Source organism: Dermacentor variabilis, chromosome 9, assembly GCF_050947875.1.
Source record: "Dermacentor variabilis isolate Ectoservices chromosome 9, ASM5094787v1, whole genome shotgun sequence".
Classification (NCBI taxonomy): Eukaryota; Metazoa; Arthropoda; class Arachnida; order Ixodida; family Ixodidae; genus Dermacentor; species Dermacentor variabilis.
The window spans coordinates 154,256,908-154,282,099 of record NC_134576.1 but is presented as its reverse complement, the minus strand read 5'-3'; the positions used below and the strand labels follow the sequence as shown (position 1 = coordinate 154,282,099).

The following is a 25,192-nucleotide window of genomic DNA, read 5'->3' as shown; positions in this document are numbered from 1 at the left end:
TAAGCCAAGCACTCCTATCATCCCGCAATTCCCATCCTTCAATACCCTAACATCACAAGCACATTCTCCTACTCCAATTTACGAAGCACCACAATATCAGCAACACGTCCTACACGCGCATTCCCACAAGACACCTTCAACGCTAGAGTCTCTTCTAAACAAATCAGAGACCCTGTTAGAACGCTTTGAAAGCATAGAAAAGAAACTCGACCGCCTCACTGACATTGTCGAAAAACTTGCCTCAGCCTACGAACGTCACGAAACATGCCTAACCATGCTGGAACAACGAGTAGACCGTATGCTTAAGTGCCTTCTTCCAGATGAAGATCTTAGCTACGAAAACATGGACCACATGTCTCATTTGCAAAAGAGACAACTTCCTGATGACCCAATCGACACATCCAGCACCCAGTCTAAGACCGCAAAGGTCGCTAATCCATGGCAGAAGTAAGGGACGGAAACTTTCGCGTTTGGCAGTGGAACTGCCGCGGTCTCAGTAACAAAAAAGCAATAATGAGGCAATACTTCCTAGAATCGAAAAACCCAACACATGTGTTACTTCTGCAAGAAACATACAAAGAAGACAACATCCCAGGATACACAGCTACACATTCAGTGCACAACGAATATGACCAACCATTAATTTCGACGTACGTAAAACATAACATTAAACACTATACGGAAATAGCACCAGACTGTTTAGCAAAGTATTTCTTAATAACCACAATATACCCGGACAACTCACAACGACCTGCCAAGCTGTACAATGTCTACAATCCACCAAAATCCATGTACAACCTTAGTCAGATCTTCAAGCACGCTAAAAAAGATGAGAAGACACATGACATTTACATCATGGGAAACTTCAATGCGCCCAACACATCATGGGGATACAAGGCGGACACGAAAATGGGCAGGTTGCTGGAAGACAACATAAACAAATTTCAGTACACCGTTCTCAACACTCCGGGGGTAACAACTCGCACAGGGGCGCAAAATCAAGTTCCTACTACACCGGACCTCATGTTGCACAAAGGTGAATATGCAACGAGCTGGGAGAACAGCCATGAAAACCTAACTAGCGACCACGACATAATAAACATCACTATACACATGACACCTCGAAAGCGCCGCGCTACAGTCACCTTGACAAATTGGGACAAATTCCGGAAACTGAGGCAGAATAACACTCACACAGGGCATGACTTGGGCACATGGGCTAAAGGCCTCATAGAAACTAAGACAGCAGTTACAGACACGCACACAACTTCAGTGCCGGCAGACCGGCCCGACCCGCACGTTACACGCGTCTGGAAAAAACACAAAAAACTATTGAGAGTCTTATCCCAGCAATCGCATAACAATCAGCTTCGTGAAAAGGTAGATGATATAACTATTCAAGCGATCAATTATACCCGGGCGCTCGAACAGACAGAATGGAACCGTATTTGTGATAGCATCCAGAATACGTTAGACAAAAAACACACGTGGCATCTTTTGCTTGCCCTGCTTGGCACAAAGAAACAAGTGATCCCTACCATAGAGAAACATGCCAGTACACAAGGTATAAACAAAACATTTGATGAACTTCGGACCCTTTACATACCTGCGGCACATCAGTCACCGTGCACAGACTATATGGGCCCCCCAAATGACAACATTGGTGCCGACTTCACTATGGCAGAATTAAACATAACATTGTTGCAAAACAATAGGGCGATGGCGCCGGGTCCTGAAGGCATCACATATACTCTTCTGTGTAATCTGCCCTACGAAGATAAAGAAACGCTTCTCTCGCACATAAATGAGCATTGGAACACGGGTACCTTCCCAGAGGAATGGAGAACATCACACATTACCATGATCCCAAAGCCAAGGAAAAAAGCCACGCTTTGCAACCTCAGACCAATATCCTTAACATCATGTATGAGGAAAACAATGGAACGGCTTGCATTGAACAGACTAGAAGAAGATTTGGATGACACGAAACATTTTCCGCACCAGCTCATAGGCTATCGCAAGAACATTTCCACACAGGACTTATTTCTCATACTACAGAACACGCTTCTGCAGCCAAAGACAGCACAGACCCAAGCCCTTCTGGCAATAGATATAAAAAAGGCATTCGATAATGTTACACATGATCACGTACTCAAATCAGTTCACGACAGTGGTGGTGGTGGTGGTGGTGATGTTGAAGCAGGCGGGGTTAGCCTGGCATACATAGCCGGCAATTGCAACGCCTGCTGATAGCCTTCCTGCGAGACACTGGGCTCATCGACACCTGGTGACACATCCCTGATCTCAACTTGAAGGAGGATTCACGACAGTGGATGCGGCGCCAACATGTACAATTACATACGCAGTTTCCTCAAAGGTGGGACAGCACGCTTCAAGGTAGCGCAGTCTCTTTCCTCCCTCATCAAGATTTCCCGTGGTACACCTCAAGGATCGATTATATCTCCCACCCTCTTTAATCTTTGCATGACAGCGCTATCAAGGCAGCTAACCACAATCCCTAACCTTCACCACACTTTCTACGCCGGCGACATTACCCTATGGTGCGAAACCGGATCTCCAGGGAACGTCGAAACGACTCTCCAGAAAGGCGTCGAGACCATAGTTAACCACTTACGCAAAGCTGGACTCGAACCTTCAGCAGAAAAGTCGGAACTTCTCCTCATGAATCGAACACAATACCAAAAGAAAACAAATGCCCTGATACAACACACCTTATTAGGCAAGCAGATACCAAAGGTTACATCGTGCCGAATACTTGGATTTATCATAAATCACAACAACAATGCTAATTCTAACGTTATACAATATCAAAATGACTGCCGAAATCTCACGCACCTAATGCGAAGGATCATTAGCAAAAAACACGGACTGAGAGAAGAACAAGCAACACAGCTCGTGACTGCGCTTGTGTATAGTAGGCTTCTGTACACCGCCCCATTCCTAACACTGACACAAACACAAACTCGAAAACTCGAATATTCACTCAACACCCTTCACAAGGCTGCCCTGGGCCTACCAATATACACCTCAAATGATCGCCTTCAACAAACGGGCCTCTTTCACACTTTCGCAGAACTAACACAACAACACCGAGACAGACAAGTTGACACCAGTTAATCAAAGCCCTCCGCTACCACTTAACATTGCATTTACAAACATACCAAAAAATATGACGCCACACCTACATGATGGTCGACGTCAAGCGCAAGCAAAACATCACTACTATATAGGCAGGAAATGCATCACGATATACACGGACGCCACACGCTTTGACACGAGATCATACGCGTATGCAATATATACACCTGGACAGACAGCACCGATCATCCAAACAGCTGGGCCATTTTCCAACCCTTCCAACATAATAGCCACTCTGGAGACTCACGCGATAATATATGCCATACAAGAAGCCTCTCTACTCACTAAGCACCACTCCAGTAACATCAACCTTTATACCGACTCCAGCAAAGCCATTTGCAACATACAACACCGACTGTTGGAAATACACCTACATGACATCTTAACAGAATCCTGTAACCGCAAACCGAACATTACAATCACCCCGCGTTGGGTGCCTGGTCATGCTGGGATTGAGGGAAATGAGTTGGTTCATCAACGTGCCCGCGAAATTAACCTCCGGGCGCCCTCGATTCCCGGGCCAAATCCAACGACAGTGGAAGACGCTGCCACGTACAAAGCGCAAATAGCTGAACACTACAAGAACATCAAGGAAAACCGAACTATTTTGCCCCAACCTCACCCTTCACTCAACACGGAACAAGCACATGTCCTTCGTAAAGTTCAAACGAACACTCTTCTCACGCCACTAGCGCTCTACAACTTCGGTTGGCGTAGCACAGCTCACTGCCCCAACAGTCCGGAGATAAGGGCAGGTGCAGAACACATTCTGTACTCATGTAACACTGCCATTACCTCTCCTTATTTTCCTTCCCCTTCCCCTCTATAGGTCCCTGAACCCTCCATTGGAAGTATGTTTCGATGCATGCAAGGTGAAAGAATGTAAGAGGGCTACTTGCTTCGATCAAGAAATGCTCCTGTCATCATCATCATCAGCCTGGTTACGCCCACTGCAGGGCAAAGGCCTCTCCCATACTTCTCCAACAACCCCGGTCATGTACTAATTGTGGCCATGCCGTCCCTGCAAACTTCTTAATCTCATCCGCCCACCTAACTTTCTGCCGCCCCCTGCTACGCTTCCCTTCCCTTGGGATCCAGTCCGTAACCCTTAATGACCATTGGTTATCTTCCCTCCTCATTACATGTCCTGCCCATGCCCATTTCTTTTTCTTGATTTCAACTAAGATGTCATTAACTCGCGTTTGTTCCCTCACCCAATCTGCTCTTTTCTTATCCCTTAACGTTACACCTATCATTCTTCTTTCCATAGCTCATTGTGTCGTCCTCAATTTGAGTAGAACCCTTTTCGTAAGCCTCCAGGTTTCTGCCCCGTAAGTGAGTACTGGTAAGACACAGCTATTATATACTTTTCTCTCCTGTACCAGTCATGAAAAAGGTCACTGTATCTAAATCAATGTGTGGCTTTTCACTATTTGCTGTACTAAGTTTGTTGTTGCTTGTGCGCTTTATCAAAAGTTAAATGATCTCTTATAAAGTGTGCATGTGTGCGTGCAGAGGCGTGTGCTCAGGGCAAGCTTTAAATAAAAAGATGCATGATATCCGCCCCTCACTCTTTCGTGAGTGAGATTTTCCAAATATTAAAGCTCGCAGGTTGGCAGGTATGGTGATCCCTGTCTAGCAGTGGTGGCAGCCATCTTTGACAGGGACAGAAACTGCAAATGGCATGTTCAACTCATGCTGCCAGCCACGTGCGCCATTGTCCTCTGGCATGCAGCAATAGCTGGTACCCCAACAACTGTTCAGATGGCAACTTTTCTCCCTGCACTGGTATAACAATGAAAGGGTCGGTTCAGGCAGTCTATAAAGCTGCTTCTCTTCGTTTTCTTACGGTCATCTTTTAGGGTTCAAATGGCTCTTTATGTGATGCTGTTTGACTGCGGATGATTGTGATTGCAGGTCACAAACTGCCGGAAGGTGTCCGAAACAAATTGTGGTCAGCTGTTCAACACTATCGTGCATGGCAACCTTGTCATGAGTGTGGTGGATTCTGTGCATCTTGTGAGAATATGAGAATACAAAAAGATGACGGGTGGTTAGTGCAAAAGGAAAACGAAACTATCCGAGAAGATGGATGCCATGTGAATTGTGAAAGGAGAGGAAGAGGAGGGGAGAGGCAACTGGGCTGATGCATCCTTGGTGTGGTGCGCACGCTTCTTCAGCTGTTTTCTAGGGATGTCGAAGGGCAGCATTTGGGACCTGGGCTGGAGAAGGGTTGACCGAAAGATGAATGATAATAGCTTCGGCAAAGCCCTGGCTACGTGACAGTGCACCATGACCTCTGGCAATGGTCCTTACCATGAGCTATCCAGTGCCACGGAAGCTTGGGCCATGACAGCAGCACTCTTTTCAGCTTAAAAATTGAATGTACAGGCGCAAGCATTCAAAGGTACCGCATTCCGACAATGCTCTTGGCAGCGTGCCAAATCACACGGCGGCACTGCGCCTCTGACCACATTGCTCTGACCCCGCCAAGGAGGAAAAGCTTAGGAGGGACCCCTCAACACCACGCGCGAGGTTCTGTTCAAAGTCCAAGGGCGATATCACCATTGCCGCGTGTCCTTTGCGCTGTATGTGCAAGTGAAAGCTTGTGAGAAGAGCTGACATTTGCTGCTCAATCTCGCCCACGCGAAAGAGACAGAGCGGGAAGGAAGTGGGCCGTCTTCTGTTGTGTGCGAAGCACCAGGGGGTGGGGGCTGATAGAGGGGGGGGGGGGGCGGCAGCGCTCTACTCCAGCTGCAACTGTGCATGTGGCAGCTGCCTGCAGTTGCGCGGCCGTATCTTGAGAGTGATCTGCATTGGGGGCAGAGTCTAGGTGTGTTGGCGGCTTGTAGCCTTGTGCGTGCTGTGTGTTCTCGGCGCTCACTTTTCGTTGAAGCTATAGACAGCACGAATGTCACCTCGCTCGCTGCTACTGCTGCATTTCCTCACGACAGTACTCTGACAGTAGGTTTCTGCAATCATCGAGTGAGATGTGTTCATGTTTGCTTGTGCACGCTCGGCACCATTCTTGTTAATTTAGTTAGTACGCCTATGTTTACAAGTTTATACGGCCGATAAAACTGCTATCCTTGCTTGGTATAGGTGTCCACTAATTTGCTATTGCAATCGATGCTTTGTCTTTCGAGCGAAACTGCGCCTTTCTTTTACAATGACGAGTCTAAACCGAGATGTCCCAATGGAAAGGCTGTCAGAGACAGTGCGCCACATCCGATTCTGTACAAGACGGACCCTGAATACAAGGATGTGAAGGCGACACCAAGTACCTCATTCTTATCTTTTGCATGCGGCGACTCTGCAACAGTAGCGAGCATACCAACGTGATTATGATCGTTGGCAATGACTTCGTCATCTTCATAAGACATGACGTGTTAAGAACGCAGGACGAAGAAAGTAAACGCAGTGCTGACCTGTCAGCAGATGAAGGAAAAAGCACGCGAGCATGCAGAAGGAAGCAACGGCAGAGGCCCAGTCTGGCCTCGGCAACTCCGCTGTGGCAATCTTAGCTGGCAGTAAGGGGGCTTAGACGGCAGAGGTCATTAACGCCATCCATCAAGCTGGAGGGAAAACAAATCTGCTTCCCTCCCACCCCTCCTCCCAACTGCGCTCCCTTTGCCCTGTAACTCCCTCACCTTCGATGGTCTCCGCACGTGCCTGCCTCCGCGCCGACCTGGCGCTAGCTTAGCCCGCTCCCTGAAGTTTCATTTTCTGCCGGTACAGGGTAGTGAGCGCTGCCCGGCATGGGCAGTTTCATGGTCCTTGCTCACTGTGTGCCTGCGCGCCGCGATATTTCACAACTCTCACCGCTCGTGTGTCATGCTATGGTGCACGAGTACTTCAAGAACAAGTAATCCTTCTAATTAGAACAAATTTTTGGGCCCTATCAAGTTCGAATTATCAAGATTCGACTATGAAACTCTAAGCTTGAAACAGTAAACTCGTGAACTACTTTTTTACAGGACGGTGGCGCCACCATCCCGTTAAACAGGTTCTGCATTAGAGGCCAGATATGTACGAAAAATTGCCTTGAACTTGGCAACAAAGCTTCGCTTTAATATACTTTGTAAGCACCAATGTGCTTTTGATAATTATCAATAATTTTATGAATTTACAAGCAAGTTTTTACAAGTCGCACAAGAAGCACTTACATGCAATTGGTGCAGCTGTACCACTCTGGGTGTGTGCCCTTTCAATGAAAATTATGTTTCACAGCAAGTACCAACTAGGCCAAGAGCAAGTTAGTTGTTCTTTCCTAGAGGCGGAGATGATAGACATACATCGTATCGGCAATGTATGTGCCTATGCGTATATGTTATCACCATTTTTGTTGTGTATTCGTCAGGTGTCAATGCAGCACACACAAAATCCGACCTGCAAGAACCCGGCAAGAAGCTAAACAAAGGGGCAGCAGTAATAATTAGCATAAGAAGTGATTGGCATGAATTATCAAGCCTTGAAGCACGATGCTTGAATACTTGCACATATGCGAAACAAGTCCAGTAAGCTTGCAAAGTGCGCTTCTTGACCTATGACAGGATGACCAGAAAATGCCTGTTGCAAAGACTATGCCAACACATGGCACTAGCAGACAACAGTGAAGACGGTGCACTTTCATCTGGGCTCCTTGGAAAGCTGTCGCTATGGGCCCACGTGACTTTCTGAAATGGTTTATTGGCTGGAGCAAACATGGGAGTAGAGACAGGCAGTGTAAAGGTGATGCAGACTAAAAGTGCGCACCTGGGGGCTCCCATAGCGTCCGAGAGCCAAGCTGCAACATTCCACAATGTGTGCAGGTGTTTTTTTTGTTTTGCAGCAGCAGCAGTCCGTGAGCAGAAGAGAGAAATAAGAAAGCAAAGTAAGAAAACAAAGAGCAAGTGTCAAAGACGTAAATAACAAACCAATAAAGCAGTCTGCGTTGGCAGAAAAACTGAAACAAGCTTGCAAGACATGGGCACAACAGCTGGCATGTCAGCAGCAGCTATATTTTTGTGTGGGCATGATGAGGACAATTTGCTCATAACTGTTGTTTATGTAATATAATTCATGCACAAAGCAACTATCAATGCCAGGCTGAGAGAAAGTGTTTGGATGGCATGAAACAGTGCTCCTAGTGCACATGTACAATCAAAATTTGATTATGTACCATACATGTACCGTATCAGCTACACAGCAAGATAAAAGCACACTGCAATATTTTGTGGTCATGGAACCCGATGAGCTGTGGTTGTTTTTGTTACAACATTACTTACCCTATCCTTGTGTTAATGTGGTGCATTTAGAAGTACTACATGGCTTCAAGTTGTCTTTGCCTTATGCCGAAAACTTGACACTGTCAGCAAGTGGTTGAATATTATTGCTAAGCTATGCAGTGTTAGCGTGCTGCTGTGCCAGTGAAGGACGGACCAATCAAACCAAACTATACCCACACTGCAGTGACTAAAGTGCAAAGGTCATAACACCTAGCTTACTTACAATGGCCGAGACCCACACTTTTGTACAACCCAATATACCTCTCTTCGGAAGAGCTACAACATGGTTGCCTGATAATGAATTCCAGTGTAGCAGGCAGTTGTGGGCAACTAGTTGCTAATTCAAATAAATCAGCTAAACCACAGTACGACTCATAGAGAGGCAAGACTATGTTTGCAGCCCAACTACAGTGCACATGTGACTTTGTAGCAGCTCAAAGTGCAGCAGATGATGTGTCAGACAACGCATCCACTTGGCTTCATCAGTGCCATATCAATGCTGATAAGGCAATACTGCAGCTGAGTGTAGTGCCACCAGTCTATGGCCACTTGATAAGAATTGGTTTACTTGTGGTCCAGCTTCCTTCAGCCCTCGACTAGAAAGGGTATGCTTCGTAATCAGATCGTGGCTTTTGCAGGTAAAACCCTAGAATTTATATTAATTAACTTTATTTATTTATTTATTTATTTACTTATTTATTTGCAAATACTGCAGGCAGCAGTGCTGCCCAAACAGGAGAGGGTTAAACAGGAGAAGGCTTAAAATTATTCACATTAGTACATTCAACAACACAAGCAGGCAGGCGGTTCCATTGTTCGATTGTGTAGGGAAAAATTGTATTTTTGGAATTGTTTAGTTCTGGCATAATATGGCCTTATTGGCCTTTTGTATGGTTTAATCTTGATGATATTTGTGGAGCAGAAAGTAAGTATGATTCACGTGGCAATGCTGTTTTGTTGTGATAAAGTAATTACAAGAATTTCAACCTGGTAATCTGCCTGCGTAACTGGAACGGCTCTAACTTATGTTGCCTTGGCATATCAGCAACAGATGAATGTTTTTGATTATCAGATGAGATAAACCTGGCACCATGATGTTGGATACGCTCCACTTGTTCGATGTTTTTGGCATGGTACGAATCCCACACCACCGACGCGTACTCTAGGACTGGTCGAATCATAGTGCGATATGCTTCAAGTTTTACGCTTGATGGAGACCCTTTTAATTTCCTGCGTAGGTAGCATAATTTCTTGAATGCTTTCAAGCATATATCGTTCATATGCATATCCCATGTAAGATTGGTAGTAATTGTGAGACCTAGGTACTTAATGGATGTAGCAGGATTTGTGCACTGATCGCCAATTATGTAAACGTATTGTAAGGGATGTATTTTAGTTGTATAATTGTCATTGATGCAATTTTTGAAAAACTAATTTTCATCGCCCTTTGTTCGCACCAGTCCGCGAGTTTACATAAATTAGTATTCAGTACTTGCTGGCAGGAAGAATTCTTAATGACAGAGTAAATAATGCAGTCATCGCAAACAACTTCTCAGTGATACCTTCGTCAACATTTTGAGCAATATAATTGATATACATGAGAAACAACAGGGGCCCGAGCAATGACCCCTGTGGTACACCGGACAGAACCTGTAAGCACACAGGAACCAATTCCACCACATTCTACAAATTGTCTGCGATTCTGTAGATATGCTTGCAACCAATTGACAAAATTGTCTGGCATCCCAATTTCATTTAGTTTTTCAATAAGCAAGCTGTGGGGTACACAATAAAATGCCTTTGATAAATCCAGGAAAATTGCATCTATTTGTTTGCGATTATCAATGGCCAAGGAAAAGTCATGAATTACTGATAGCAGCTGTGTTGTAGTCAACACATTCTTAAGGAAACCATGCTGAAATTTCCCAAAGAAGTTGGTGGATTCAAGATGGTTGGATACCTGGTGGCCTATTATGTACTCAAGCAACTTGAAACACGTGCATATAAGCGAGATAGGTCGGTAATTTCCAGCATTAAACTTTTCACCTGACTTAAACACAGGCACTATTCTGGCAACTAACCAATCACTCGGCAGGCAACTTTGGTCAAGTGAGGCATTGAAAATGATATGAAGGTATGAATTTGTTCCTTAGCCAATGTCACAAATTGTCACAGATGACGAATGCGGGTCAAGGCGCCACGTCTCAGACCTGTCCAACATAGAATACCATGCAGTGTTTCCTTGGTGGCTCTACATCTGTTGCAGTTCTGTCCCTCTGACTTTACCCAGGTGAGCAGCCAGCTCACTATCAGTAGAATTACATTACACAGGATCCATCATGCTGCCTAACTACACGTAGCATCCTCAAGATAGCGAAGACAGCACACGCAACTGCAACTGACAACCCCTTAGAATGCACCCTTTTATTTTATGGCAGCCTCACTTTCAGTGACTGTGCTTCTTACCTGTCTGCAGTGTGGCCACAGTTTTCTGAAACTTGGTGTGGGCAGCTACAAACTTAGCAAAAGATGGATGGCTCAGCTGAACACCATCCCGAATGCACCATGAGTACTCTGCAAGCTCAGCTTGGAAGAAAAGCACAGTGTTGAGCGCTTCGTGCAGTAACTTGCGGACAGGTACCGCTCTACGTCCCAGAAGCAATCTGTACAAAAGAAGCAAGAGAGACAGCAATACATGTAAACTAGGAATGACCCCATGAAAGTGGCTTGTTGCATGAAGTTGCAGATTTGAGCTGGTTTCTACTGGTTCAAGGTTTGTCCAATACATATGAATCAAAATTTAAGGACAATTCAAGCATTTCAAGGATGCCAAAGGCCAAACTGAAGCAGGGGGAAACAAACCTTGTTTATACACATAAAATAGTAAAATCTCCTTCTTAGCTGAACTTTTTTGCAGCTAAGCAGCTGTAGAATTGGACACATGCATCAAGCTCCTCAGGTCACCTTTCTAAGTTGACTTTTCAATTGTAATGATGTTAATTGCCCTCTGATATATATATATATTGTGAGCATTATATTACCCTTTCATCTTCTTCATTTGCATATATTCATCATCATGGCCAGCTTCACCTTCTTGAGCGCGCGAGCTGCGAAATAAACCCTTGAGGCTTAACAGCTGTCTCGCAAGTGGTAGAGGTGCGGGGTACTCGCCCATTTTCCTTGTGTATGGTTGCCAACCGCTCACTATCCTCAATATTTCTTTCTTAGGTGTTCCCGTGCCTTCGTCCACATCAGTGTGTGAGCAGTTCGTTTCGCGCATTGCCCGGTGTCGCGAAAGTGCCCGCCTCAACACCGACGCCAGTCAACAAGACCGCAAAATTCGCCATGACACATCTCACCGTGTCGTTTCCCTCCACCCTGGAGACGAAGTGTTACTGTGGACCCCAGTTCGCGCTCTTGGATTGTGCGAGAAATTTCAGTCCCGTTTTATTGGGCCCTACATTGTTCGCGAACAGACTTCGCCAGTTAACTATAGTGTCACTCCTGTTGTTCCGCCTTTGGACGGCCGCTGCCGTGCCACAGAGATTGTGCATGTTTCGCACTTAAAACCTTTCATACGGCGTTTCCCGCCATAACCAGCGGCCAGGTTGGCCGCTTCCACATGCGGGGGAAATTGTGTGAGCATTATATTAGCCCTTCATCTTCTTCTTCTGTATATATTCAACATATAATACATACATAGAATACATATGTGATTACATATACAGAATACAATGTAAGAAATGCGCTAACATAAAGTAATGTGGAATTAAAATTGTACAATGGACAAACCCAATGCCTTTGAATGCGAGAGGTCACTGAACAAGAAACTTTCACATTGTAAAATATTGTCACGTTTAATTGATAGACGACCTAAAAAAAGAAAAAAGAAATTATGGGGTTTTACGTGCCAAAACCACTTTCTCATTATGAGGCACACCGTAGTGGAGGACTCCGGAAATTTCGACCACCTGGAGTTCTTTAATGTGCGCCTAAATCTAAGTACACAGGTGTTTTCGCATTTCGCCCCCATCGAAATGCGGCCACCGTGGCCGGGATTCGATCCCGCGACCTCGTGCTCAGCAGCCTAACACCATAGCCACTGAGCAACCACGGCGGGCGATAGACGACTCCTCAATGAGGCCATTAAAGTACGAGTCGTCGCAGGGGCAGCGTAGCACCGACCAAAGACTAAGGCGCGAGCTCGTGAGCCAGCCCATCCTCGTCTTCTTCTGGGAGCTAGTGGGCCAAGCGCGTGGCACAAGTGCGCGGCACAAGTGCGTGGTATTATCCCTCCTCCCAAAAGAGCATCAACTCGATGCTAAACAAATCGTTGACGGGCAGAAAGACTTGTCCCAGGACAAATGCAATGGCCCAAACACCATGACTATTATGGTGTGCGATATGGTTTTAACCGCATAACATGCACAATCTCAGGCCGCGGTTGTCGGTGGCATGCTGGCTGGGTACCATCCGGAAGAACTTCATAGTTGAGGTCACTCACTTGCCGAAGCACTTTGTAATGGCCAAAGTACCGACTAAGAAGCGTTTCCAAAAAGCCTTTATGGCGGACGGGGGCCCAAACTAACACTTGGTCACCCGGTTGGTAGTCAACTTGTCGGCGGCGGAGGTTGTAGTGTCGCGCGTCAATACACAGCTGTTTCCTGATGTTCACGCGAGCCAGTTGGCGTGCTTCCTCGGCCACTGCACAAAACTCTCGGTGTCTTCATCAAGATTGTCAGAATTGCCACATGGTAACATGACTTCTATCATCGTCTGAACTTCATGACCGTAAACAAGACAAAACGACATGAGGCCTGTGGTTTCTTGCATAGCGGTATCGTACGCAAACGCGACTTACGGTAGTACCTTGTCCCATGTCCTATGCTGCACGTCTATGTACATAGACAGCATGATGGTCATCGTTTTGTTAAGCCTTTCCGTCCAGCCATTTGTTTGCGGATGACAGGCAGTCGTCTTTCGGTGCGTGGTGTAAGACAGTTGAAAAACTTCTTCAAGCCGTCTTACCGTAAACGCCGCCCCTCGATCTGTGATGACACATGTTGGGGTGCCATGACGTAGCACAATGTTCTGTACGAAAAACTGTGCAACCTCAGAAGCTGTACCTATAGGAAGAGCCTTTGTTTCAGCATAGCGAGTTAAACAGTCTGCAGCGATGATGATCCACTTTTTTTTCCGGAAGTAGACAATGGAAATGAGCCCGAAAGGTCCGTGCCGACTTGATCGAAGGGCCCTTGAGGAGGCTCGATAGGATTCAGCAATCCCACAGGTTTCACACTGCATGACTTTCGGCACTGGCATTCCTGGCAGGCTTAGACGTATCTTTTAACACAATTGGCGAGTTTTGGCCAGTAGTACGATTTCCGTACCCTAGCAAGGATTTGAGTTAAACCCAAGTGACTAGACGCAGGCTCGTCGTGGAATGCGAACAGGATTTCGTCATGAAGCTCTGCTGGTATGACCAAAAGAAGATAGGTTTTGTTGCTGGCAGCAGAATTCTTGTATAAGATTCCCTGTCGTAAACAAAATGATGACAATCTGCGAGCAATTAGTTGAAGCAGACGTACGTTGCGGCCTTCTAGGTGTTCAATGATAGGTCGCAATTCACAATCTGCTCGCTGCTGTGCAGATACATCTGCCTCGCTTATGGCGCAGAGAAAATCGCTGTCATTTTCGGTGTGTTGATCAGCAGGTTCAACAGGCATGCGCGACATTGTGTCAGCACCTTCGTGTGTGCGGCCTGACTTGTACACAATGGTCATGTCATATTCCTGCAGGCGCAAGCTCCACGGTGCCAGTCGTCCAGAAGGGTCTCTTAGGTATGCCAGCCAGCATAAGGAGTGATGATCCGTCATGATCCGGAATGGGCGGCCATAGAGATAAGGCCGGAACTTTGCAAGTGCCCATACGACGGCAAGACACTCTTTCTCTGTGGTAGTGTAATTGGACTCAGGTTGCAATAGGGTGCGACTGGCATAAGCTGTGACCCTTTCGCTGTTCTCTTGCCACTGTACGAGCACCACACCCAGACCAACGTTACTGGCATCGGTATGAATTTCCATTTCAGCTTCCTCGTCGAAATGCCCAAGAACAGGGGGCGATGTTAGGCGGTGTCGAAGCTCAGTGAAAGCAGCTTCCTGTTCGGAGCTCCAGATGAACGGCATGTCGTCTCTAGTGAGACGAGTAAGTGGTTTGGCAATTTTAGAAAAATTGTGTATAAAGCGCCGGTAGTACGCGCACAGTCCCAGGAAACGTTGAATGCTTTTCTTGTCGGTAGGAGTCGGAAAAGCAGCTACAGCGGAAGTTTTCTCTGGATCGGTATGGATGCCTTCAGTGCTCACAATATGCCCAAGTAACTTCAGTTCTTCAATTGAAGTGACATTTCTGAGGTTGACCGATCGGATTGCCTCGAGCACTTGCTGCAGTAACTTAAGATGTCCAGAGAAGCTGTCTGAAAATACGACCACATCATCCAGGTAGACGGGACAGGTTTGCCATTTTAGGTCGGCTAGCACAGTCTCCATCATCCGTTGGAAAGTTGCCGGAGCAGAGCACAACCCGAACGGAAGAACTCGGAACTCTTAAAGTCCATCTGGGGTAACAAAGGCTGTTTTCTCCCGGTCGCGCTCGTCTACCTCAATCTGCCAGTACCCACTTTTCAAGTCAAGGGAGGAAAAATACTTGGCTTGCTGTAGCTGGTCGAGAGAGTCATCTATAAGCGGCAACGGGTAGACGACTTTCCTTGTGAGGTTCAATTTTCTGTAATCAACACAGAAGCGGAGAGTGCCATCCTTCTTCTTTACCAGGACAACTGGCGACGACCATGGACTGTTCGAAGGTTGGATGACGACATTGTCAATCATGTCCTTGACTTGTTGTTGAATTCACGTTCTTTCTGCGAAACACGATACGGCTGCTGGTCAATAGGACATGCATTGTCGTAAGTAATTATCCTGTGCTGCCTGAGTGGCGCCTGACTGACTGTAGATGATTGAGTGAAGCAGTCCTTGAATTCACACAAGTCCTCGCAGTGCCTCCTTATTATGTCCTCCGACAGCTCGTTGTTGATGTCGATATTTGTAAAGCTTTCTTCACAAGCGAAACACTCAATGACATCCTCCAAGGCTTCAGCGTAAGCGATGACAGTGCCATGGAAGAGGTGTTGGTGTTCATTTGTGAAGTTGGTGATCAAGACGTCAGCTTGGCCATCCCTAATATCAATGATTCTCCGAGCCACGCTAATTACGAGGGTAAGTAGAAGGAAGACGTTGCACTCTGCAAGTACTTCGCCTTCGCATGTGCCCTTGGATATTACCAGAATCATTGCAATAGCACGAGGTGGTATCGTGACGCTGTCACTGGAAATTCGAAGAGTGGCTCTATGGTGGCGGGCGTCTCGTGTCGTCGCTTTCTTTGTAGAAAACGATACACAGCATCGGCGGAGGTCGATGATGGCACCATACTCTTGACGAAAGTCGATTCTAAGTATCAGTTCATGGAAGCATTCTCGGAGAACAAGGGAACTGATCAGAAACGTAGAATTTTGAATTTTTACACGAGAAGTGCACACATCAAGTGGTCTGATGACATGTCTGCCAGCTGTCCATACGTATGCCTCTGTCCAAGGCATAACCACTTTATTTAAACTGCTTGCCAGTTTTCCACTGATAATAGAGTAGTCAGCGCCAGTGTCTATTAAAGCAGTAACATTTCGACTGTCGATCAGCACGGGAGTGTTCAGTGAAAAGTTGTCTCCAGCCTGAGAAACCAGTGTCGTCAAGTCCCCGTTGGTCTGAGGTCACGTCGATTGGAGGTCTTGCGCACGTCAAGTGTCAGTGGCCTTGCCTAGAAAGGTTGCTGACGTTAGTTTTCCAGGCTAGGGCTTGGAGATTGTCCTTGTGACATCCGACTTGTACCTCTAGAACAGAATGGTCGTGGTGACGGCGATCGTGACTGGCGCCTTGATGACGGTGGCGCACACTGTTGGCCGATAAAATCTTCAATCTCAGGTGGCCGTTGTCCGAAACGGGGTCAGGGTGAAATAACAGGAAACCCCTGGAGTCCAAGGCGGCGGTACTGGCACTCTCGGTAGACATGACCCGCCTCACCACAGTGGTAACAGAGAGGTCGTCGGTCAGGCATGCGCCAAATGTCCGATTTACGTACGGCTGCTCAAGCCTCTCCAAAATAAGGCACCACCTGTGCTGACTGAAGCATGGCATATGGGGTGACAGCAGGTAGTGGCGCTGGTGCAGGAATAGGGTGCCCGAATGCATCGGCATAAGTCGCACGCAGGTATTCGCTCACGGTAGGAGGTGTCGCCGGTGACAGGACGGTGCCTCTTAAAACGTCAGCATATGAGAGCAGCATTCCGGGCAAGTTGGTAATCCATTACTTAAATGATATTGCGCGACAAAAAAACGACGCGGACGTGAGAGAAGACAACACACGCGCAATATTATTTAAGTAATGGATTACCAACTTGGCCAGAATGCAGCTCTCATTAAGTTCATTTCTAGTTCAACGGGCCTTTTTCTAAATGTTCTTCGTGATCCCTGTGCCACTGTTTCTTTCATTGCCGCTATCATTTGCAAAGCACGGATGCTCTCCTATTGTTTACGCATGAAGACCACCCCTCCGGACTTGGTTTCTCTGTTCGGAGGCTTTCTTCCTTCAGCGGGACACTCCACCAGAATCTGCAAGATCCTGCGTTCCGAGTGGAACCACCAAGCGCGACTCTAGAGGCAGTACCTTTCGGTACAACTTCAGAGCGGTGCAGGGCGCCTCACAGCTAATGGTCTGCATCCTGAGTACTTTCGGTTGGTGGACCAGACAACTGAATTCCTATGGCAGCAACAACTACGTAGACTCCGAGAACAGCAGCCACAAAAGAAGTGGTCAGCCCCGCAGAACCTCGTCCATATTCCAGGGTCTGTTGCTTTGCCTGAAAAGATTCAAGAGGTCCTATCTCTCGGGCCGAAGTTTGCCGTCCAAACCAAAAGGCCCCCCAGAGAACTTCTGTCTTACATTCGAGATGTCTCAAGGCTTGTCCCAGACCCCGAGGTAGGCCGTATCGTATCGGAAGGTGTCGATGTACTACAAAGGTGCGAGCAACCGAAGGCGAGGATTTTGGTGAATCGGGTGGCCTCTTCACTCGTTGACAATTTGCTGTGTGTAATTCCTGCCGATAAAGAACGCGGTTTTGCTGAGTTACCTGCTGAACACTTTAACGCCCAGGCTCTAGAAGCCATCAGTGCCACGTTTAACTGTCATAGGGAGGTGTCGCTGGCCAAGGTAAAGGCTGTGGCAAAGCGCATGTGCAACAGACTTAATCTGCAAAAATTAGCCAAGGCCTTTGAAAACAGCGAGCGAGATCATCTACAAGTTTTCTTCAGTGCCAAAACGCATAAACCCGGTGTTCCGTTACGGGTTGTTGTGTCAGAAATTGATACTTGGCAAAAGCCGTTGGGGGTGTTTTTACAACAAAAGTTGGGCCTTCTGCCTGTCAGCGACCCTTTCCTCGTTAAGAGCTCAGACACTGTGATTGATTTTTTGAAATCACATTCTGACATTGATGTAAAGGATCTTTATTATTCCTTGCCGCATAGAAGTGTACTGTCCTGTGTTGAGCAATGTATTGGTAAGTATGGTGCTATTTCCTTCCAGTATGAGGCCGGCAATGTCTTGCAGTCAATTTTTAGAACTTTTACAGATTGATCTTAATTCCACCTTTATCACTTGGTTATATTTTTTTGCAGAAGAGCGGAGTTTGTATTGGCTCCTGCATTGCTCCCATTCTTAGTGGCTTGTTTTTATCCTGCTTAGACCGTGACATTTCATCCCAAGTGCAAGGCACTGCAGTTTTTAAAACATTTAGATACGTTGATGGCTTTTTAATTTTCATTGACTGCTCTTCTGATGCCTTCATTCTGGAAGCTAAGAAAGCGTTAGAAATATTTCAGAAGTGCTTAGTCCCACTTCAAACTACTCATGAGATGCCAGTAGATAGGTCTCTTCGTTTCCTTGATCTTCGCCTGAGCTTTCAGGACAGCCACACGTGTTGGTCGTATGAGCCGCGAGCCAACAAGCCACTTCTGCCGTATACGTCCGCACATTCTAAGCTTGTTAAGCAGGCCATTATCAGTTTGTGCATCAAGAATGCCCTGAGCAAGTCTTGCTGTCATGTAGTGGACGTAAGCTTTGAAAAGCAAACTCTATGTTTGTCCTTGGCTGGATATCCTAGGGTGGTGCTAGTGTCTGTCGCGGAATGCATTTTAAGAGAAGCGCGATCCAGCACGCAGAAGTCAGTTGCCAATGCCCCTCCCGGCATACGCCCTAAAGTAAGTGTCATACCTTACATGCATGGGATATCCCATAACTTGAAAAAGATGGCCCAAAGGGCGAATGTAAGAGTTGTTTTTTCTGCTCCCAACAAGCTCGGCAGGCTTTGCAGGCTGACAGATCCAAATGCTGTCCCTTCAGATAAGTGCAGAAAGCATCACTGCAAAAAGTTTGTCGAGTGTGTCCACCGGGTGGTGTACAACCTCCCGCTTTCATGTGGGAAGAAATATATCGGACAAACTGGGCGTTGCCTCAATGATCGGCTCTGCGAACACAGCAACAATGTAAAAAACGGCTCTGGTGGTTTCTTGGTGATCCACTGTCGCAATCATGGATGCAAACCTCTTGTCGATCAATGCATGATTGTTTCCCGTGGCAGCACGCAGCTCATCCATGAAATATCTGATGCGCAGATGATCGCGAAATTGGGTGATAAGTGTGCTAGCTTCCCGTCTCTTGCTCTCACAGAAAAAGAATTAAGTTTCTTGGACACGGCATCACATGACTCGTAACTATGTTACATGAATTCGCACATCATTTTCTTGTAAGAGCATGCGCGGTCTACACTGCCTCCCATGTATAAACTCGACGCAGTGGCACAATAAACTTAATTGAAAGTTTGTGCTTGGTGCATCGTCTTCTCTCACGTCCATGTCGCTTTTTTTTGTCGTGCAATATCATTTAAGTCAGCATATGTTGTGCATCATGGTTCAGTTGAAGTTGTGAACGCCTGAAGCGGTGGAGTGGCCTGAAGTGGTGGAGCGGCCTGAAGTGGTGGAGCGGCCTGAAGCGACACTTCATAACATGGTACACCGAGTGCATGCTGCACTTTGTCACGCATGACGCTAACTATTATGTTGGCTGAAGGCTGCTGCACCTGATGCACCTGTTGCAGCTTGTCGCGGACTATCGATCGAATAATCTCGCGAAGCGACTCAACGTCAGTTGTGAGAACTCTTAGTCCAATGGTAGCAGAGAAGAGATTCACTTGCAGAACGTTTTGGTGCGAGCGCTGGTGCAGGGCCTTCTCCATGGTGATGGCTTCAGTGAGAAACTCTGCAACCGTTTTTGCAGACTATGAACGAGTCCACCAAAAAGCTGCTTCTTCATGCCTCGCATCAAGTGACGCAGCTTCTTGTCTTCAGACATGGTAGGGTCAGCTCGCCTGAAGAGGTGTACCATGTCTTGCCCGTACATAGCCACACTCTCACTGGGTTTCTGAATAAATGCGAGATTGGAGAGCCCATTCTGCTCGTTCCTGGCAATCGGAGCTGGCATAGGTGTCCAAGAGGCTGCAATAGAACTCACACCATTATGTCAGAACACCTTTGCGGATCTAGAACCATGGGCAAGCACCGTCCAACAGGCTGAAGTAGACGTTTTGGAGCTTCGATTTGTCGTCCCATCCATTGAACTCTGCTGCGAGCTCAAAGTCCGCCAGCGAGTCTTCCATGTCTTCAAGAAGGTCACCATGGAAGGGACTTGGCATGCGCGGTTTTTGCAGCATGAGAAGGCACCACAGTAGCCGTCGCAGGGTTAGTTGTGGTAGTATAGGATGTAGCATCCATACCTGCCGTTGTTGTCGTTGTCCTCACAGGTAAAGGCTCAAACACAGGGGCTAATACTGCCGTGAGTTCCGGTAATGGTCTAGCATTCCTGCTGCTAGGAGGGGTCTGTTGCATGGGTCGAGATTACCCCGCACCTCCACCAGAAGAATGTCACGTTTAATTGATAGATGACTTCTAAAAGAGGCTGTTAAAGTATGAGCTGTCGAAGGGGCAGCGCAGCACCGACCAAAGACTAAGGCGCGAGCTCGTGAGCCAGGCTGTCCTCGTCTTCTTCTGGGAGCTAGTCGCCCAAGCGTGTAGCGCAAACATGTGGCATGATAATCAATAGAATTACAGAGCGAGCGGGACATACTTGGCTATAACAAAACAGTACTTATGGGATACTAGCACATTAATAACGGGAAAGGCAAGAAAAAGTAACACGTTAGGTTATGTAGAGTTTGAAAAATGCGTTGTTGGAAGACGCCAAAAATTTTCTTGATCACTCTCATAAGCGATGGCATTAGGAAGGTCGTTACAAAGGCGAATGGCTCTTGGAAGAGTGTAGTTGAATTAATTAGTCTTTCCGTAGATGCACATGAAATTGAAATTATTGTACAACCAGTGTGACCTGTAATGAGGAGTTTCAAGAAGCAGAACTGATGGTGCTGTATTATGGATGTATTTATGAAATAATGATAGCAGGGCTATATCATGACAATCATGCAAGGGCTGTAGTGAGAGGTCGAGTTTAATTTGTGTTATGCTTTTGTTTATGTCATAACAATGTGAAATAAAATGCACAGCCCCATTCTGAATAGATTCGAGTTTTTTTTATCAAGTATTTCTCGAGGGGAGAGCAGACGGATACGGTGTATTCAAGCTGAGGTGGAACAAATGCTAGATAAGCTAGTTTACAAATGTCTTTAGTAGAATTATGTAACTTGCGTCTTATGTACCCTAATGATCTCGAAGCATTGGCACAGATGTATGCAATGAGTGTTGACCACAAAAGAGTTGAAGTTAGGTTAACACCAAGATATTTATAATGAGTATCATGCAAAACAGTGATGTTATCTATGTGATAAAGAAACAAAGATTTAGTATGCTTGCAGTTAAAAAAAAATAATTTTGCATTAAGAAACGTTAAGCTTCAATAGCCGAGAGTTATACCAAAGAGAAGTAGGTTCTAAATCTTTTTGGAGGATTGTATGATCATCGGCATACTTGATGGAATGACAGGTTAGGAATGATGGAATGCTGAAGTAGCATGCGATAGAGGAGAGGACAAATTATTAAATACTGTGAATTGCTGACGATTAGAACGGAAATTGCGAATCCAGGTTAGTGTAAGGGGATCTAATTTAAGAGCAGATAATTTCAAAATCAAACGGCAATGTGCAACGAGGTCAAACGCTTTTGAAAAGTCTAGAAAAGCACAATCAGTTTGAAGGGCCTCTTCCATGTTAGTATGCAAATCAGTCCACGGCGGCCGCATTTCGATGGAGGAAAAATGCGAAAACACCTGTATATGTACTCAGCTTTAGGTGCACGTTAAAGAACCCCAAGTGGTCGAAATTTCCGGAGTCCTCCACTACGGCATGCCTCATAATCAGAAAGTGGTTTTGGCACGTAAAACCCATAATTTTAATATGCTAATTAGTTGTTAATTCTAATAATTGCGTTTCACAATAAAAGTTTCTCCGAAATCCGTGTTGATTAGAAAAGAAAAATTTGTTGGCTTCCAAGACATTCGATGCAATTATATGTTCTAGCATTTTGCAGCGTATGATAGTTTTCCAGTGCGTGTTTATTACCTGACTTAAATATGAGTATGACCTTTGCTATCTTCCAGTCTGAGGCAGCACGCCAGTCTGTAAAGATTGCCTGAAGATGTGAGACAGAATTTTACTAGATGCTGTGATGGTGTTTATCAGAATTTTAAAATTACTGTCGTCAACACCACAGGATGTGGTTAGCTTGAGGTTATTTATCAGGCATGCAACACCTTCAACTGTTATTTCTATTGGTGACCTGTATTGGTAGTTTAGCTCCGATACGTCCGGCAGATCAGGCTTATCTTCTATAGCGAATATAGCATACAGAATAAGTATTGAAAGTAGAAGCACAGTGATTAACTGTAATGGGAATGTTATTATTGTTGTGTAAAGAAATGTTAGTGTGGTCCTGATGAGGGCTTAAAATGTGCCAGAACTTTCTGCGATTAGATTTTAGAAGAGATGGTAGGTCATGAGTGAAGCATTTATCTTTAGCTGAAGATGGGGAAGAACAATAAATTATTAAGCTTTCCTTGTACGTGTCCCAAGCTGCTTGCGTGCGCAAGCGCTTAGCACTTTCGTAGTGGCGCTTCTTCCTGTTTCTAAGTAAGTGCAAAGATCTGGTGAATCATAGGTTAGATTTATCATAGGTTATCTTAATGAGAGGGACGTACTGGCTAACCAAGGCAGACATCTGATTCCTGAACAGTAACCAATTCTCCTCCACTGACAGACTATGAAATGAAGGTAACAGCATGTGGGAAAAAATATACCTAATTCCAAATTCATAATGTTAAAATTGGCTTTATTATAATCGCGTATTTTTTTAGTAGCGAAACCTGTAAAAGATGAGGGTACGTTGAGAGTTATTTCCATTAAGGAATGATCGCTAAAACTATTAATAGTCACAATTTGATCAATTGCCTCAGGACCTATTGCGAGGATTAAATCTAAGATATTATTACCCTACGTAGGCTGCGTAACAACCTGAAAAAGTTAATATCTAAGGTTAAATTGACAAATTGTGTCAAAGTATTACAGAATGAAGATAAGTTAACCCGGCCGATCAAAGGAAAATAGAAGTCTCCTAGCAGATAGATGGCATCAGATGGGTGAAGCTTCATCACTGATTTCATGCTGCTGTTCAAGTCATTATAAATAATGGCTAGTAATGTCTGACTTGAGCCAAAGATCCTTGTCAAGTTAAAGGGACACTAAAATAAAAATTATTTAACTTGTATTAGAAAATTACCTTTCTACAATACCAAAAAAGCCGCTCTTACTGTGAGAAAAGGCTTGGTAAGCGAGAAAAGATGCAAGAATGAGAGACGGGTGTTGACACCGCCTCGAAGTTACTGTATGGAGCTTGCCGTGACACGTCACAGATTTTGACAGCATCTTCTTGGGCCTACTTGATTTTTTATAGTTAAATGTAGACTACATTGTGTTCCAAAAGTCTGAACTTGTAAGTTTCAAGAACCTTTACTGAGCCAACAGCTGCTCAAATACAGAAAAACACTGAAATCCATGACATCACACTGACATACCAGTATTGGCGTGAAATAAAATGAATAAAACTGACCTTCATTTTCTCTTCTAATCAACTTCTTATGGCAAAAATAATGAAAATAGAGTTTTCAAAGAATACTTTATCAGTCTAAACTGACTTAGTGTTTCTCTTTAGAGTCCCTTTAAAGCCAAATGGCTGAATCTCACTTTCTGCTAGACATTTCCAGAGCTTAGGGTTCAAAAATACAGCCATGGTGGCTGTGGTGCGAACTAGAAAACAAAAAAATGGTGGCATGGCTTGGCCGCTTGATCTAGTTTTGTCTAGCTCCATGATGACAACGGTGATTCAAACAAGCCTGTCATTTGTATCTGTGGAGATGCACATTGTAATTTTTTAGTGACACTCTCAAAAGAAAATATCTAGGAAACTTTCCCCATAGACAGTGTCCATGATAGCCCCTACTTGGATATTTAACAGGGAGAGGCGGGCTAGTTGGTGGTCGATATTGGAATGCATGATGTAACCACGCAAACATTATTCCGCGCTTGTCCTGTGTGTTTCCTTATTCTTCCGTTGTCGTTTGCGCGGTTAGATAATGCATTCCCCTACGTGGAGCTGGTTACTTTGAATGTTCAAAAGTTTCCGCCAACATCAGTTTTCAAAGGTTCAGGAGGCACATCTATATTCAAGGAGCTTTAAATGCCCTTGAATTTCTCCTTCCAAATTCAAGGATTTTCAAGGATTTCGAGCAGGTGTAGGAGGAGGAGGTTAAAATGAAAGCAATAATAGTAAGAAGAAACAATAATCAATAACTGACATAGACAAAAAGCAAAGCACACAAATCTAACACGGAATTTGGTTGAACTTCATAAGAATTTCCTGGACTGCAGAGCAAACATTCCTGTGGCTGAATCCCAGAGCAGAGGCTTTAAATGAAAGAGTACAAGTGCAACGCTAAACCTTGCCATCTCTCTCAATTCTTCACCCTTCAGGTGAAACTGGTGCTTTTTTTTGTGACTACTAGCGGCCTGAAGGACAGAATGTGTACCTTTCCTTCAGTTTTTCTGTTTGGCAGAGCAGCACCATTGAGTTTTTGTAGAAATTCATGCTGTCTTCCTGTAATTATTCTCCTGTTATGCAAACTAACACAGACCGGTTGAAACCAGTTTCAACCCAGGCACATACCCAAGATTTTTTTTCGGGGGGAGCAACCCAAAGTAACTTTTCTATGCAAATGAGCGGGGGGGGGGGGGGGGTACCTTTACTAATACAAATGTGAATAACACCCGCCATTAGCCATAAAGACCCGTAAACCCGCAAAAAAGAAGTGAAATAAGGTGCATCTCACAAGTAGTACGCCTGTGAGATACACTTCTTTTTTACTTGGCAAACAAGGAACCACACTGGATGGACTTGCGCAGTAAAGAAGCCCAGGAAGAACACTGCCAAGAACAAGTAAACAAAGGAAAGTGCAAAATAAAGATTTCTATCAACATCATCAGCCCATCTTATGTCCACTGCAGGACGAAGGCCTCTCCCTATAGTAGATTTCTGTAGTAGCACACAACT

At 45.4% G+C, this 25,192-nt stretch overlaps 1 protein-coding gene across 4 annotated transcripts in view; it reads right to left on the bottom strand.

Moving 5' to 3' along the window:
- Grip163 (gamma-tubulin complex component 6) overlaps nt 1-25,192 on the bottom strand; it is a 525,896-nt gene that overhangs the window by 2,329 nt on the left and 498,375 nt on the right. For 3 of the 4 annotated variants that reach the window (XM_075670059.1, XM_075670060.1, XM_075670061.1), the window contains one exon: nt 10,893-11,089. In XM_075670059.1, coding sequence (XP_075526174.1) covers nt 10,893-11,089 — 197 coding nt within the window. Of the gene's footprint in view, nt 1-7,914; nt 7,946-10,892; nt 11,090-25,192 lie in introns of all 4 variants that reach the window. The other variant, XM_075670058.1, reaches the window with a different exon arrangement.